The sequence below is a fragment of the Larus michahellis genome, chromosome 8, assembly GCF_964199755.1.
Source record: "Larus michahellis chromosome 8, bLarMic1.1, whole genome shotgun sequence".
Taxonomy (NCBI): Eukaryota; Metazoa; Chordata; class Aves; order Charadriiformes; family Laridae; genus Larus; species Larus michahellis.
Genome location: NC_133903.1, coordinates 32,307,124 through 32,324,744, shown reverse-complemented (window position 1 = coordinate 32,324,744; position 17,621 = coordinate 32,307,124). Strand labels below are relative to the sequence as shown.

Below are 17,621 nucleotides of genomic sequence, written 5' to 3'. Positions count from 1 at the left end.
TTTTTTTAAAACATGTCAGTTTTATACAAGAAGTTAAAAAATTAAGAAGTTAACACCAAAGGAAATAATTTTACACTGTGCAACAGTATTGCTACCTCATTCTTTGTGATTTTAGGTATATATAACATATGGGAACTGCACTGTACTGCTTCTTTTCAAAAGAAAAGTTTAAATTAGTTGGAACAATTAGCTATGTGTTTACATAAAGTTAACTATGTTTGCATCAAATAAAATGTTTATTAATGAAAGCTATTATACAAGAAACATCAAAGAGAAATTCATCATACAGAAATGTACACTATATGTGACAGATGGAAAAGTGCATGCAGATTTGTCTCATTTAAAAAAAAAAATCAGAAACAATAGTACTAAAGTTACTGGGTTTTGATTCCTATGATCTTGAATGAGTTAAAAGTTCTCTTTGAATTTACAAAAATCCATTTAACAGACTAGTATGACTAGTACACATTAGCAAGCAAGTGGAATGAATGCACTCAGATTTTATTTTACAAGTACTTGTGCTTGACAAATGTGATTTTTTTTTTTTAAATAAAAGTTTTCTTCGAATATGGGCTGGGTAGATTGCTGCCAGGTTGCTCTGGTTTTATACATAGTTTCTCTAAATTTGTTTTTAATACCACACAATTTGTTGAAGCTTTCAGTTCTGTTAATTAGACACCATAAAATAACATATGTTTTGTTAACATTCAGAAAATGACATCAAGTCTTTTATTTTTATTTTTTTGGCTCAATAGATTTTTAAATGTATGATTATCATAACCTAATATTGTCTTTGTCTTCACTGCAGTGGATTTCCGATCAAACTTTTCCCCTTCTTTTAATACTTTAGGGAATTTTCAAACGTCGGGATGTTTGGCTGTAATGCCCCATGATTTGTTCTCCCTGAAAGAAATCATAGTGACAATTTATTAAACTACAGAGCAACCTGGCTTTTCGGGGTCTGCAATTCTATTTTGTGTTCAATATACCTAGCATTAAATCTTGATTCATTTCATCATATTATTTAGGTTATATTTGTCATGCAATTACTTTAGCTGCTAGTTTTCTGGCTTTTTTAGAAGTCTAAGACAGGGTTTCAATATCAAATCAGTGGGGCATTACTTTGCATGTTCAAAAAAGGGAGTTAAAAGGCTAAAATCTAAATTGCACCAGCAGTAGCATATACATTGAATATGAAGAAATTGAAAATCTAAGAAGGGACCAGATTTTAAAATATTTAATAGGCCGTGTTTCCGTGTTTAATACCAGTTGTTCACAGGTACCGTAAAAGCAAAGAGGCGCACTGGTACATGTAGACTTTAAATTAAACAAAAAAAAAAAAAAACAAGCAAAAAAAAAACTGATGGGAAATAAAACTCCTTAGATTCAAAATGGTTTATTCACACAAATTTAATAGGATATATCACAATTGTTTGGTCCATAAATATTTAGGGGAAATAGTTTCTATACAATGCATTTATCAATAAACAAAGAAACATGGACAATTTTGCTAGACCACTTACTGTACTATAAACACGAAGCTCAATATATAAGATTATTGGATTTATCAACTATATCTGAAAGAGTGCACAACTGCTTTCTATGACATGTTTGTCCCCTCTAACAGGATACACCATAAAAAGAGTTTCAGAAATAAGAGGTAAAACAGTACAAAACTAGTGAGGTGTCAAAAGGGCTTAAAACAGTTAATTTAACAAACAACACATATATCCTGATTTTTCACAAACTTACTCCCAAGGTATATCATAAGGCACATAGTAGAACTGAGTTTTAATTAGTCTACTTAATAAAGTAGATCTCTAGTACCATATATTGTTCTGTCAAAGAACAAAATTTATAAGTATCAATATTTTTACCTGTAAAAGTGTATTAATAAAGATCTCAGCCTTACCAAGGTCGTTTGGTCTGGTTAGTGGTAAATGCCCATAAGGTAATAGAAATAGGAAAAGTCAAGATTTAATATCCGTAGAAGATGATAACCATACTTGCTAAATATATAATGGCAAACACACCTTTCTTCTATTACAGTGTTAACATCTCTTCCATCATCTTTTTTTAAAAATAAGCTACTTTTCTGTGCTAATTTTCTAAAAACCCTGAGCAAAAATTACAATAATGCACTTTAATGTGGGCAGTGAACTGTCAATATGTAACCACACATTTATACAGCCAAAAAGGACACCTTTGAAATATATTAAATAGCCACTTTGACCACCAAAAAAGAGATTTGATGGTGTCTAAAAAGTGGGGTATATGTGCAAAGTTATTCCTAACAATCCACTAAAAGCAAGACATAGATCTTGACTGGATTTTGTTCTGTTTTGTTTCTGAGACTCTCCACAATCTAATTGGTGTTCAACTACAATAAAAGGATACAAATGAACATTCACCACTGCCCAGACCATTCAGACTTTTAGCTTAAATAAAATTAAAAAAAGAAAGATCACTATTGTAAACTAAGAAATGTATTCAGATCAGCATCCACAAGGCTTCTGAGTTTATCTGCTTTAAAATTATTCACTGCCAATTCCCTTTTTTGTAAGAATTTTTGCTAATATTTTTTTTCTTTTATACAAAGTTTAAAAAGTTAAAGTATATGTTAGAGATATTAATGAACTAAAGATTTTAAGTTCATGAGCCAAACAAAGTGTCTGATACAATCTCAGGAAACAGCTAAAGTAAATTCAAAATAGTAATGAATAAATTGTACCGAAATATTTTCCTTAAACATCTTAATAAATTATATTTCGCTTATTTCCATTTTCCCTGAAAAAAAAAAAGTATGATTTATCAAAACCTCATTTTAACAGTACGCACACATACCTCCTCTTGGAAATTATTTTTGTGCACACTAAAGTAGCTGGGCAACCTCCTGCTTGCTTTAATGGTACAGCATCAAGGCTGTGTAGCGAACCGCGCTTTTTTTTTTTTCTTAATTCCAAATCAGAACTGCTTCACAGGCAAAAATGAAAAACGCTCTCTATGAGACATTTCAGATCAGCAGAATTCCTCGCTTCAGTTGTTATTCTGCTGTTACTACTTTAATAATATCCCTATAGGAGTGAGCTCATTCTGGAGGGTGTTTCCCGGATCTTGCCTCCTTCATGTACAGGACACAAATTTGGAGACCAACAGCCTGATCCTGCCATGCTCACCCACAGGCACTCTCATCACTGGGTCTCTCTCTCCAAGCCCTCCATCCAGGCACAACTTTCAGTGGTGGCCAAGGATGTCCCAGCTGGGTGAAGAACTGGCAGAGGAGCGTTCAGCTACCCCAGTGAAAATCCCCAGTGCCCAGGGAGGGTCAGGCTTGTGACTAACGCATTAGAAGAAAGCACTGGCACTTCCAGTCTGACTATTTCAACGATTAGTTTAATTCATTTTGTATTTCTTTTTCAAATCTTAAAAAAAAATCATACAAAAATTTTAGATGCATTATAAAAATGAAATTAAATTTGGGGTTCTTAAATGTTGTAAGTGAACACACGATCCTGAAGCAGCATTATTTTGGCTATAATTAAACTGTTTTTTATCTGGTTATCGAGGAGGGAAAAGAATCTTCTTTCTTTTTTTGTGGTAGTAAGAATTTTTTTCATGGTTCTGGAAATAAGTAACATACAATTTTAAGAGGCACTTATTAGAATTATTCATAACTTTCTCTTCAGTTATTCGATGAATTTTAAAAATTTGAGTACAATTTAACAACAGTAAATGTTCATTTATTATAGCAACATATTACTTCAAACTCATTTGCCAAGTGGCTGCAGATGCTACACATCAAGCTGTTTATTTTCCCAAATATTTTGTGGGTTTGTATTTTTTTAAAAAAAAAAGGCTTGAAAATAATAAAAATAATAATTATAATAATAATAATAAAGAAGAAGAGTAAGAATTAAAAAAAAAAAACTGAAATGTTAGAAAAGGTTCGTTAAGGTAGTTTGTGAGGGGCTCCCGGATTCGTGGCTGTCCAAGTTAGAGGTCACTGATGTCACTACAGTGATAGTGGGATTGGTCAGGTCTGTTAAAGTGGTCGCAGTGCCGGGTGGAGTGAGTGCGCCGCTGTCTGCTGAGGGCGGTGCCGGAAGTGAGGTGCCATCAGCTTTATCGACACCCCCATTCTCCTGCCGCAAAAGGTTCCTTCTGAATTTGGCTCTTGCGTTTTGAAACCAAACCTGCAAACCAATCCCAATTGATTTCTTTACCGATGCTTGTTTTGTTTTGCTTATTTTTGTCTTTGTTTTTGCTTTTAAGTCACTTTTTGGATGTTTGTTTTTTGAGTGGCAAATCACCTAAGTCACTCTACAGCTTCACTTGCTACTGGTAGCGCTGACTTTTTCACAGGCGGGACCCTGAGCACAAGGCCCAGCGCTATGGGCGCTCACTGGAACATCGCAGCCCAGCATACAGACCTCGTAGGGCAGCCTTAAGAAAAATCTGCTCGATCATTCACCCAAGGAAAGCAACTTTCCTGACGGCCATCTGATGTATTCTTGGGTTGGGTAGGTTTGGGGTCAAGACTCATGATAAAGATTGAGGCGAAGGGTGAATGAGCAGATTTTTGCCAAGGCTGAAAGTTTGTCTTGATTTTTCTAAAATACTGAAGAGGAAGGAGGGGTAATTACACCATCCCTATCATATGGATTGTTGATATGGGTCACCCAGTCTTTCCGTTCCGTAAGGTTCACTGAAAATGTTTTAGGTGACATGTAACACAGACAAGGAATTGCTGCTAATAGATTCTCCTTCTACCTCAATCACTGCCCTTCTTTGGCACTCTGCATATAATACACACCTTGCCTTAACTTCACTGAGCTAGCACACACCTGATAGGGATTTTTTTAATGTAATTTGCTGGGCTGGTCTTCACAGGGAAGTGACTTTTTACTATGTAGGCCCTTAGTGGTATCAGTTGTCTAACAGGCACTGAGAGAGGGAGACAGCTGGTCCTGGAGAATCATATTGTTCAAAGCTTGCTTCCTATATATCGGGGGATCTGCTCACTGAGGGGCCACGTTAACTTCTTCAGGGGAGCCCAAAGGCTTCACCCAGTGTGTATAAAATGAGTAGATTTGCTACTTCTACCCTTAAGAAGGTCACCACAGAGAGGTGGGTATCTACTGGGTTGGTAGACCCTGGAGACAGTTTCCTCGTGTTGAGGATGCAAGTAATTACAAATCACATTTTAATATTTGGCTGCCTTGGGGTGGTAGGGCATACATTTGGCTCTCCTGCCATGTAATACCACACCCCTCTGCACACCCACTAGGGACAAACCTAGCAAAAGTATGTCTACATATATCGCTATAGTTACACGTAAGGGAAAAGCTATTGACTGGCAGGGGTAGGGGAAAATTCTGTCAAGCCTGTGATGTGGCCTCTTACCTGCAGAACTCTCTTGGTCAGGCCTGTTTTCTGGGCAAGCTGCTTGAGGTCCTTGGCATCTGGGTTGTGGTTGATAGCAAAGTAGGACTTCATGGTACGAAGCTGGTGGTGTTTGAAGGAGGTGCGCATGCGCTTTGTCTTCTGGGATGGGGGATAAGGCTGCTGGTCTCTGTCCAAGTGATCTGCCTCGTTCTCATTACAACCTGTTCAATAAACAAAATGAAACAAGGAATTAGTGGCCATGCATCATGTAGGACAAAGGAATCAAGGCAAAAATGTTAAGTCACATACTGTTTGGAAGGAAGGAAACAAGCAAGAAAGGAAGGAAGGGCTAAGATGGTGCAAGGATAAGTACAGACGTGGTAATTAAATGAGACAAAAAAGATCCAGAAGATGACCTTTTCCTATTCTTAAAACACACCATGTCCCCCAGGCCTGTACCTACTAAGGGCAGACTTAAAAAGTTCTCTCTCCTTTGGCATTTATTTTCAAACAAGTCTTTTCCCTGTGGTGATGGTTTTGCTTTGGGCATTCAAAGAGTCATTTGAAATCTCATTCAGATTTTGAAATCCCACTCATTGAAACACTCTTAGCTTGAGAGAAGAATAAAGGTCAAACCTGCATTTTGAATGTTCCTGAGCTTTTCCCCCAAATCACAAGCACCAATAAGAAGAGATATACAGCAGCAAAGTTTGTTATGACAGTTCATCAAGAAAGCGTAAAATACGGAGGTTTTTGCTGATAAAATAAATGCTTTTGGACTCTGCCTGGGAGTTTATATGAACTGCTCAAAGACCTTCATCTGTAGAAGATGTCTAGAGAGCAGTTGCATCAAGGCTTGATCCAGTCACTCGATCTCAACGCCAGTCAGCAGTAGCTCTTAGTTGGTACTGATTTAGGACATTTCTACAAGCAACCAACTAGTGGCCCAGAACTTTAAAAGAGTTTCCCTGATTCAGGGTTTTCGAAGTGTCTATGAATGATGAATTTGTCTCACATTACACTTTTATGGGTGTGAATTGTAAGCAAGAGTTGCAACTCTTCAGGGATCGTGACATCATTATTTCATATTGGTGAAAGGAATTGTAGTATTGGCAAAAGAAAAAGGAAGATATCCACCTATATTTTTCTTTTCAGCTTAAAAACAAAGGTTACCAATTTATAGGATCTCATTTTATAAAGGTAGCTCAGTCACACAGGAGAAAATTAATGATGTCATCATAGCAGGGGATATTAATTAAAAAACAGCTAATTAAAAATGTTTCAAAATGTCGGTAAACTAGACCGTTTCATTAGTTGCTCTTTTGAATTTTTGAACTACTTTGCAATAGTTATTGGGTTATTTACTAGGCCTAGTTGATCCCTATTTCTCAAAAAAAGAAAAAGAAATAGAGAGAAGGAGAAAGAGGGAAAGCACACAATACAGAGAGAGACTGATGTTGACAGTGCTAAAAACAGAGGCAAAGCAACTTGAAACCAGGAGAAAATAAAAAGCTTCTTGAAGGTGTTTTCTCTTTTGAATTATAAGACAAGTCAACATGAACAGATGCTGGTAAGACAACACTTTGACAGAAAATCAGGTGAATATTTAATTATAGCTAGATTCGCTTCTAGTCTTGCTAAGAAGTATATCTGCACTTTCAAACAAAGTAAGCTGACACTTCTGAAATTATCAGGAGTTGAAAGTTGCCTTAAACACAAATTCAGACCAGATTTGGATTGTATTTACTACTTGTTTTCACAAACAATCACGCTGCCTTCAGTCAAACTACGTGGGCCGTAACTTATGAGCTGACATAACTCAGAGTACCAGAATTCAGTCCTCAGGTTTTACTTCAGACAGTTGCAAGCTGTTTGTTTGTGTTGTTTTCCTTGGCTCGCTCAGGTTTACAGCAGCAACACAAACTTCCTCGGGCTCCTCTGTCCTGCTTACTGCCTTTGTTTCCGTGATCTATTTTTTTGTCTGCGATCTACTTTATTTTGGCTTTTATCTTCAAGAGAAAATGGGAAGAGGGCCTCAAGCATCCTCGGACGATCCTGGTTTATGCAATGATTAGCTCACTCTCTATTTTACGTAGGTGACACAGCATTATGTGGTTTGGCCACATCACGGAGCAGAGTTTTACACTATCTCCTGGAGAACTAAGGGAAAGCAAAAAATCGGGCAAGACATTATTGCTCATTTCTTTGCAGAGGGGTTGGGGGGTTGTTCAATTTTGCTTTGGAAAGAGCTAGAACAGTTTGCTTTTTATTGCCAAGAATTCTTCAAGTGAACTCTTCATATTTTTCACACACACACACATATATATATAATGAAATAAAGTAAACAGCTCTTTGAGCAACAGCTGTGTAAAATATTTTCCTAGGGAAATCTTCTTCACCATCTCATTTCTATATCCTGTGGGCTATAAGTCAACAGTTTCCCTCAAAATACATATTAATTCTATGATATAAGAGGTAATATAGAGAAAGCCTTGAATGTTTTAAGTACTTTTGAATAGTTTCTTCCATTTTTCACATTAATTCCAGACAGCTCGCAAGTATGAATGGCTTTTACCTCATAACATTTTGAGTTATTTATTGTTGTGTTTCCACTTTACAACCAAGGAGCTGAGAAACAGAAATTAAACTACTAAACAAAATACAGAATAGAAAAGCTGTTGTAGATCCGGCAGCAGAATCTGATTTTCCATTCTGGCCCTGTGCTCAGCTCCCCAGAAACAAAATGTATACACAAATCTGAGCCAGGTACTGCCGGATCGCTTGCAAATACATGTATTTTTATGCTCAGCTTGGTGAGGTTTTTGGTTTAATCGTAGTTAGTGCGCTGTTTTAAGTGTCTGATGCGTTTTCCATAATGGCTTGCCGTATCGATGTGGACACCCTACAGTCGGGGATACCGGACTGGTTTACTGGGGATGTTAAATTCGTCTTTCTCACCCAGCGCCGAATGACGGGAGTAAACTTTTGACATGGCTCAGAAGTTGCCCGCTCAGAGTGGGGGCACTCTCCGCCGGCTCGGGCGTGCTTTAGCGCAGGTAGGCGATGTACGGGCTAGGGCTGCGCCCCTGCCCCTCGGGTCTCCTCTCCCAGCCGGGGAGGGGCCCAGGGAAGCCCCGGCCGGGAGCGGAGGACCGCGCCGCCTCCGCTCAGTCCCGCGGGCTCCGCGTAGCCCCGCCGGCTCGCAAGCCCAACCCGCGGTGCCGGGCCGCGCCGGGCGGGCTGCCCGCCGTGCAGGAGGGCAGCAGGTACCGCAGCGAACGCCCGGGAGAAAGCGCCCGCCTGCGGGCTGGCTGATGGTTCTTACCCGTGTCCCGCTTCTCTGAAGGCGGCAGTCATGTATCCATTTAGTTTTCAGCGGACTGGTTGCCCTTTGTAAATGATTACGTGCAGGAGCAGTTACTGAATCACAGGGCAGGGAACGAAAAATGCGTGTAGGAAAGTGGCTGCCAATTATTTAGACATTTATTTTTTTTCTTTCCAGAAACGATTTCATCTACTGCAACTCATTTCGTAACTGTTAGAGATTCGTTTTCCTCCCCCTGGATCTGGAGCGCGGTGGGTCAGCGGGCTGGACTCGTTTGCACCGGATGCACAGTTTGGCTGCAAACTGTATTTTCTCGAGACCATGTGTCAACCCTGGACATTGCTAGATAATACTTTAAAAAAAAAAAAAAAACCAAACACAACACGGCCTTAACAGATCAAATTTCTCAAACATCTAGATTGAGTCCAAAGTACCAGATTCGATCCAGTTTGTGTTTAGGTTGGGGGTTTTTGGTTTGTTTTTTTTTCTCCCTCTCTCTCCATTGCTTGGAGGATTCTGTGAGATCTCAGTGAAGTGAGTTGTATTTTCATAATGGATAGTGCTTTTTAATCTCATTTGAAGTCAGTGGTACATTTTATATGCCCCGTTGTTGTAAAGAAGGAGAGTTCTAAGATTAGGACATGAAAACTATGACGGCATTCGCAAATAATGTCTCTCTTGAGTCCTGACCTGAAGTTTTGGGGGATGTTTTATCAGAGCCGCAATTTTTCATCTTTCCCTAATTTCTGGTCCCAATTCTAACCATAAGATGTCCCTAGAAAAATTTCCATTTAGGGATCTGGGGAATTTGGGTGATGGTGTGGGGATCGGAGATGGGCGCAGACCGAAGAGCGGGTGTACGGGAAACCCAGCATTGGAAGCCGGGACTGAATGAATCCTGGCTGCGCTACAGGTTCCCTTTTCTTTAGCAGCTTTCAGGATTGATTGGAAACCGCTCCGTAGCCAGGGATTCCAATGTCATCTTCAATTAACAAGGAACAATTAGCGCAGTGATTACCCTGGCTCCAAGGTCTACGCATCAGAGGAGATGAAATAGCTTTGCAGCTACCCAGTTCCCAGCTAAAGCCCGTTCACAAGCAGCCCCAGAGGAGGTGCCGGGGGAGGGATGGAGGGGGCTTGCGGGGGGGCGATGGAGGATTGCTTATGAATCGCAATGGTGGCGGAGGGGAGAAAGCTCCGGGCCGAAATCAGTGCACTTTTATCGACCTGCGTTTCTTGGAAGGGGAGGCCCTGACCCCTCTCCCGACTCCCCGGCGGGGCCAGCGGTTGGCAGCACTCCGCCGCTGCCCAGCCCGGAGCCCCCTGCTACCTGCCGGAACGGCTTCCCACTTCACAGGGAGACACCTTGTACCACCCTTCCTTCCATCACACACCCGTCTTCCCTCGTTAACGTCCACAGGGAACTTAAGTTTCACTAAAATAAATTTTGGAGTCGGTAGCTTTTTAATTCGGATTTACCCTTACTGCTTTCATCTTCCATCTAATGAAACGCTGCTTAATCTGCTTGATGATACCTGAAAATCCTTTACCTCTGGCCCCTAACACTGTGTGTTTAGGCACGGTTTGGGTACTTAAATGACTGTAATTAGGGAAGATATTTAATAAGGGGGAGAACTTGTTCCTTTCCTACCCTTGAGAGCAGAAACCTTTCTCCTTAATTACATTTGTTAGGGCTTAGTTACAGGGAACAACATTTATTCGTTGGCCTCTTCTACAGTTTGATCGTTTCTGTGCCAGTAAAACAGAACTTTTTAGCCTGAAGAATTAATTAGCATGAATATCTATATCAAGTTATGTACATACTTCATTGGCTTTGTAGGAGCCATATACTATAGCTTTTATGCAATTTTTTTTCTTCTAATTTGAGGACTAACTGGTGAAGTGCTTTTTGCTAATAAAATACAATAACAGTATTTCAGGTTCCTATAGAGAAGAACGCTGTGGTTTTGGGGTCGTGATTTTTTTTCCCTTTGCCTTTTCTTTTTTTTTTTTTTTGTCTTTACCCTGGGAAGTGGCTAAGTTTGGGTGTTTGACATTAATAGGCGAAGACAGCCTTTGAGGAGGGCTGCTGTTAGCTTTCCTGCAAACGCTCCAACCCTCAGAGGGCTGTTTGTTTGATTTTCCAATGGTTAAGCAAGATTTGGCCTGGCTGAGTTACTCACGCACTGCCTAGCTGAGGGGAAGCCCGAGAACACTCTTTTCAGAGGAGCGGGAGGGAGGTTCGGCGTGCGTTTCCCACCTGAGTTGTAGTTGACGATGTCCACTCCCAAGGCAGGGCTCTTTCGTTTCCTGGGCCTCCCCTTCTGGACTGTGCCAGTGCCGTTGAAGTAAGGCAGGGCCAGCCCTCCGCTCTTGGCGGCCAGCTCGGTGTAGCTCAGCTGAGGGGGATATTCTCCTTGCAAAAGGGACTCGAAGTGGGCCCTGCAGTAAACCAGGTTGTCCTTCATGCCAAAGTGATCGCCTGTGGTCAGAGTCTTGTTGCAGGTGGTGCAGGTGAAGCAGCTCAGGTGATAAACCGACTCCCTGGCTCTCATGACCATTTCAGAGGCTGAGATCCCAAGGTGGCAGCGGGCACATCTCTGCACGGAGAACCTTCTGAAGGAAACAAAAAAGTGGGCATCAACTAGAAAGGCAAAGGCAGACCTTGCCCCAGTGCCGCCCACCGTCCCTCCCGGCCACGGGTAGCCGGCAGGGAGCTTGTCCCCGCCAGGGTCGCTCCCTCCCCGGTCCCAGGACGGCCCTTGCTGCCGGCTGTGGCCCCTGACCCGCCTGGTGTCGGTGCTCCGGCTTGTCTGGAACGCCACCGGGGAGCCAGCGGTGGGGTCCCGGGGTAAACGCCTCGCACTGTCTGCTAAACGGACCTATTCGCTCAGGACCTATGGAAAAGCCCTCCCGCTGCCGGAACCGGGAGGGGAAATCAGTCCCCGCTCCCCTGGCGTTCGTGCAGGGACGAGAACAGCCGCGGGGAGCTGAATCCCGGGAAAGCTGTAAAGCAGGGATAAACAGTGCCGGGGCCCGGCCGCCTGGCACCCGCCGCGGGGGTGGGCAGGGGGCAGCGGGCTCCGCCGCCGCCGCTCGCCGCCCCTCCCGCCACGCCAGCCCCGGGGCCCGCTCCCTGGCCCGCGGAACAACCGGCTACGGGCAGAGGGAAACTTCTGCGCGGTCTTACGCTGGTCTCTACGGAAGGAAGCCGCGGATCAGCAGGTGACCCGAGGTCTTCTCCTTCGCCCGTTTGCGGACGGCCACGCGTGCTCAAGTCGGCGTGTCCCCGGTCGATCCGTTCAGTTTTTAAACGTGCGAGACTTTTCGGAAGGGACACGTTTACAGGATTAAGGAATCGCTGACTGCGAAAAGCTACCCTTGAAAGCCCGTGTGGAGAAAAGAGCGTTTTGGTTCATAATGTCTTGTGAGAGGGTGTGCTTTTGAACCCATGGGGACTGATTGCTGTACCTGTAGTAATCCTCCTTGCAGTAAATGCTGCCGTCCTTGGCAAAACAGGTGAGTTCTGACTCCAAAGCCAGTTTACATTCACAGCATTTAAGACACCTGAGGTGCCATTGTTTGTCAACAGCCAGCAGGTAATATCTGTCTGAGATCTTCCCTCCACAACCAGCACACAAAGCAGGCTTCTCGGGGCTCATTGGGGGCATGTTCTGCAAAACAACCACACCACAAGGGGATGAGACAGGGAGAGAGAGACAGGCAGGCGCTCCGGGCTGGGGACGGGCTCCTGCGCAGGGCCCGGGGCTTGCACAAAGAGACCGCACTCTGGGACCAAACTGCCTGCTCCCGGCGGGAAGTTTGAGGGAGAACAGGGACCATCCCCGCTAGGAAAGTGTTTACCGCGATTCAGCTTTCGTGTTTATCCCATTAAACCTTTCCTAACGATCTAATGTCATTTCAATATGTGAAGGCAACTGATTAGGCCTCAGTACGAAAAGCGGAGCCCATTCTTTTCCGAGGTCCCGAAGCGAAAGGCTCAGCTTCCCCCTTACTTTGCCGTTTTAATCTTTAGAGCTCTCCACAAGAGCGGCACTTTGAATTAGGAAAATACCGGTTTGCTGCACCAAAAGTTTATGTCAGAGGGTGCAGGCTTGCACCGATTTTCCGGTAAATTTTCACCAGTGCTTAAAACAGCCAAACCCCCGTCTCTGAAGAAAGCCAGGCCGTTTAAAACAGAAGTATGAGAAAGGAGACAGGTGGACGGTGTAAAGAACGTGAACGCTCACCACCCCGGCCAGGGACGTGGACAGAAAGGTGGCACAGGCTGGTTTCCGCTAAAACTAGCGTCTTTTCATCATCAAACTTCTGCAAGTTGCCATTAATCTGCTCCCCACGAGGAGTGTCGCTCGGGACAAAGGGAGACGGGGGGACGGCGGAAACAAAAGCTCTGCTGTGAAACTTGGGGTAGCGTTTGCTGATAAAGTAACGGGGGGGGAAAAAAAGGAAAATACCGAAAATCTTTTTCTAAAGTCGCAACTGTGTTAAAGTGGCAACTCCGCGCTCGCTTTCCAATCTGGAGTTGTGTTCCTCGGACTGTCTCTTTTTTTTTTTTTCCCCCAGCAATTGAAAAGGCGAGTTGAATTTACATTGCAAATCCTCATGTAACAAAGCGGGAGTTTATTTAGGAGAAGGGGGGAAGGATCCTAAGGCTCAAAGCCTTAAAGCAGTTTTCCAGGCTGTTACTTTGTGCGCAGAGCCTTGTGCGCGATCGGCGGAAGCCCTACAAGTTGGAGAAAGGGAGATCTCGCTTTGCACAAAACGCAGCGTGACACTCGGTTTCTCCGCCACCATCCCTTAGTACATTTATGAAGAGTTTGGTCCTTTGACTAATAAAAGAGGAGATGTTACTGCTAGCAAAGTAGTCGGCGGGCATAACATGCAGAGCGAGCGGTGCCTCTTTGTATCAATCCCACACTTCAGACCAAAAATGGTTACGAAAAGTAAGCAGTCGCGGTTTGCGGTTTAATTTAGGAGGTGCCAGGACTGCAAAAAAAAGTAGCGCACACCTCAGAGGCTCCAGCCGCAGCCCTGCTCGGACGGGGCAGAGCGGCCGCAGCCAGCCGAGCAGGGGGCAAAAGGCTGCTTCGCTGTGAGGGCTGAAAACCCGTCGCTGCTAGGATTTAAAATATTTTCCCCCGTTACTCCAGAGAGCACACGCAACCACACTGGTTAGACAAACGCGTAACTGAGCCTGGCCAGCGCAGCACCCAGCGTTACGGGTGGGTTTGCAGGGAGCTTCGGAGGGGTCTCTACAAGCAAGGGGTGGCAGGGAACGGGCAGGGGGAAGCGGGGGCTTTCTCTTCCCCAAAGGCAGGGTCTGTCCCGCTGCGGGTCCATGCTTGCAGGGACGCCCTTTCAAAGAGTGCCAGCTCCTTTCTTACCGTTTCTCGGCCGTTCATCTGTCCCCCCTTGGCCAGGCGGGACTCGGTCTTGGATCGCCTCTCCATCTCCTCCATGATTCCTTGGATATGGCCTCCGGAGATCCCGTGGAAAAGCATGGCTGGGGGACGGAAAGGACAAGTATTTTCTTCTGCTCTGCACCCCACTATTTCCATATACAGACCCCAGAGTCTTTAGATCATCCAAAATGTTTACACCGAGGCGCAACAGCGCAGGGAGGGAGGTTGCAATAGGAGCTTCTCTTTGCACAAGCACCGAGGGCTTCCTGAAGATGTGCAGAAAACAAACAAGGGGAAGAAAATGTAATAATAATTAATTTTAAAAATAAAATAATAAAAGCGAGCTAAAGGATCTGTTACTGTTCTGGAGAGCTGGGGCTCCTGACTGGAGAGACTTGGACCTGGGGCAGTAGAATCGGTCGGGAAAGGATATAGTTTTGAATACAAAGAAAGCAAAAAGAAGTGCTATTTTCAGCAGTCCCTGGTTGCTTTAAAGTTCCCAGTGCCTGTAGGTTGGATTTGGGACTGCTGCTTTCCGGAGCTCTGTCCAATTTGTTAAGAGACTAAAGCCAGCCCATTTTTGATAATTTAGTAGGAGGAGTTCTCTCCCTTGAGCTGCCACTGATTTTTATTCAGACAACAAAGACCTGTCATACTCCTCTCAACCCCTAGTGATGGGCAAGCAGTGACAAACATTACAGTGGGGCTGTGGGTGGGGTGGGGTTTATTACCTCCCCCAAACACGGAGTCCCGGGAGTTGGCGGCGGCGGCGCCTGGCGAGGGGCAGGGTGGCCCGGGGGCCCCGCTCCCCCCGGGGGAAGCTCCGTTCCGCGGCCCCTTGGGCTGGCACCGCCGCGGGAAGGGGAGAGGGAGGAGAAGCGCCGTTGTGGGGCAGCCGAGGCAGGACGGAGCGGAGCTGCCAGACCGCTCCCCGCGGCCGCGGAGGGGGTGGCTGGGCGGGACGGCGGGCGGGGGCTTCGGAGGCAGGAGGGCACGGCGTCGTCCGGCTAGGTCCCGGGCGGATGGAGAGTTTACCGGGGCTTTACCCGCCCTGCCGCCGCCGGGGAGCATCAACCCCGCGGGACCCCGGCCCGGGCCCGCAGTAGGACCTCCGGCACCCTCCGCGGGCAGATGCGGGGCCAGTCCCGGCCGTCGACGGGGCGGGCGGGCGCGCAGCGGAGCGGAGCCGCCCGGGGATGCTCTTGCGGGGCTCTCTCCCCCCGCCCGCCTCCCGGCTGCGGGCTGCGAGCGATCATTGTGTGCCGGGGACTGGGGGATGCATTCCTACCCGGCTAATCTCTCTCTCTCTCTGCGCTCCCCCTCCCCTCCTTTTCCCTTTTTCCTACTTACTTTTCACACCACTCTTCCTTGCCTTTCCCTGGAACAGCTGCCGGCTGTTTCCTGACACCTCGATCCCTACTGAAGGATCTTCCTGGCGGCAGTTCTGCGCTCCCTGTTCCCTGGGGGACGCTCCACACCAAACCCGAGCGCGACTAGTGAAAGAAGTACCCCAGCCCCCACTTCCTTTCCAAAGCATCCCGGAGACATCCTCAGGGGCTCCTCGAGTCACCTCTTCCATGTAACCCAAGATTCAGGCAGCCAGTTTCCTCCCTTCTCTTTCCCCCAAGTAGCTAAAATTGATGTTATTTGCAGATTGAATGTTGCTACATTCCTCCGAGTGCCAGAATACAGCTCATAAAACACAATTTCACACAAAGATGAAGTCAATCAAGTGAAATAAGCCGGGATTTTTTTTCTCTGTTGGCACACTAGACCCTGGACAGCAGGGCTGCTATTTACTGTAAGTAATGTAATTAGCCCTTTTGGATGGAAATCAATGTGTTGTATGTGTGTGTGTGTGTTTTAATAAGAGAGTAATAGCTATAAAACGACGATACTCAAAAGGGTAAGGGAATCTCCCTTAAAACGGGCAGATCCCTCTACAAGCCGCAGTCTCCTGCAGAGCTCTCCCGGTCTGGAAAAAAAAAAAATGAAAAAGGGAAAAAAAAAATCTGTGTGTGGGGAAGGAGGAGGGAGAGACAGGCTTTCCTTGGAGAAAACAAGTCAATTAACACAACAAGCCATCAGGAAAAAATAAACAAGGTGATTCAATCCGGGATACGGGAGCTGTTTGCTCGGGATCCCCCTCCTTCCTGCCGGCCCTCCGCCGTGCCCCGGCTGCTCCGGGAGACGGGAGAAGTTGCTTCCCTCTCGCCTCAAATCCCGCCGGAGGAGCGGCGGTCACGGCCGGCAGCCCACGCGGGACCGCGCCGCCCGGGAAAGCGGGCGAGACCCGCTGCGGGGACGGCGGCTTTGCCGAGCGCTGCGGAGCCGCCTGGGGAGGGAAGGAAAGTGGGGGGGGGGAGGGAGGGAGGGAGGGAAGGAGGCAGCGCCGGGGCTCCGGAGGGAGGCGGCCGCGCTCCGGGAGGGGGGTTCACCCCTCTGCAGGAGGGTTTGCTCCCCGCTCACCCTGAGCCCACGAGCGGCCACAGGCGTGTGCCTACCTGGCGTGGGTGATTGCAGTGGTTGCTGTCGACAGAGACGAAAAAAAATCTCGCTTAGAGAGGAGTTTATTTCTAATAGTTGCAATATAATCTTTCCACTCTACTGGCACGTTCAGGGCTTTTTTTTTTGTTGGTTTTTTTTCTCCTTTGAACGAAATGTTCCTTTATTCCTGTCCAGATATTTTGTCTCTTGGAAATGGTCTGCACCTCCCATGGCTCCCGTCTTGCCAAAGATACCCCGGCGTGTGCCAGGCACGGATACCCACCGACACCCGCCCGCTCTGTCCCCGGGCACCCCCCCTCGGAAGCGCCGCCGTGACCGTGTCCCTGCCGGGCTGAGGACGGTCAAACTCATCGCGCCCTCTGGGGGAGCCACCCGGGGTGGGGGCGGGGGGGGACGCCGCCGGCTCCATCTCCCTCCGGACGGCTAAAATGGGGAGGCTGCGCTCCCCGAGCGGGCTGTGCCCCCGCCTCGGGCGCTCCGGGTGCGAGCACCGCTCCCCCCCCGCTCCCGCGTGTCTGGCGTTTGCCGTCTCGGGTTCACCGAAATACTCTCTGCAGGTGCAGTGGCAAAGGGTTCGGTCCGAGCCAGGGACACCAAAAATATTGTTCGTTACATTCCCATCTCTACCTTAGCTCGGCGGCGCCGTTAGGAATAATTGGGCAGACTCATAACAAAACTCAGAAATGACTAAACCTCCTCCGGTTGGGCACACTTAATTAATTAGAGGGTCCTTTCTTTCTGCTCCATCAGGTACGGTTAAGGATACGCTACTAGCTATTGCTGCTCCAGTAAAGGAGGCCAGGGCTTTGCAAGGCGTTTTCTGATTAACATCCTAATGTTGGCAGACCACTTCTTACCTAAAGGGACACGGAAAGTTTGTTGCTAGCATCAAACGTGACTTCTCCGTTTCTAAAAGGCCTGTAGGAGATCAAGGTAAATCTATTTCAATGTTCCCGAGATCTCATTCCTCGCTGCGAATT

The 17,621-nt window shown here is 46.1% G+C and overlaps 1 protein-coding gene across 4 annotated transcripts; it reads right to left on the bottom strand.

Moving 5' to 3' along the window:
* Positions 1-240: 240 nt before the first annotated feature.
* On the bottom strand, positions 241-14,636 carry LHX9 (LIM homeobox 9). Of its 4 annotated transcripts, XM_074598524.1 has the most exons (7): positions 14,535-14,630; positions 14,330-14,399; positions 14,116-14,234; positions 12,182-12,384; positions 10,971-11,326; positions 5,404-5,606; positions 241-4,193 (listed from the first exon to the last, which is right to left on the bottom strand). In XM_074598524.1, the coding sequence occupies exons 3-7, from the start codon at positions 14,230-14,232 to the stop codon at positions 3,936-3,938; spliced, it is 1,137 nt and encodes a 378-aa protein (XP_074454625.1). In that variant the 5' UTR covers positions 14,233-14,234; positions 14,330-14,399; positions 14,535-14,630; the 3' UTR covers positions 241-3,935. The 4 variants fall into 4 exon arrangements, with proteins under 4 accessions (XP_074454625.1, XP_074454623.1, XP_074454624.1 ...); XM_074598522.1 differs by having other exon boundaries at positions 14,116-14,399; positions 14,535-14,636; XM_074598523.1 differs by having other exon boundaries at positions 14,330-14,634.
* Positions 14,637-17,621: the final 2,985 nt, after the last annotated feature.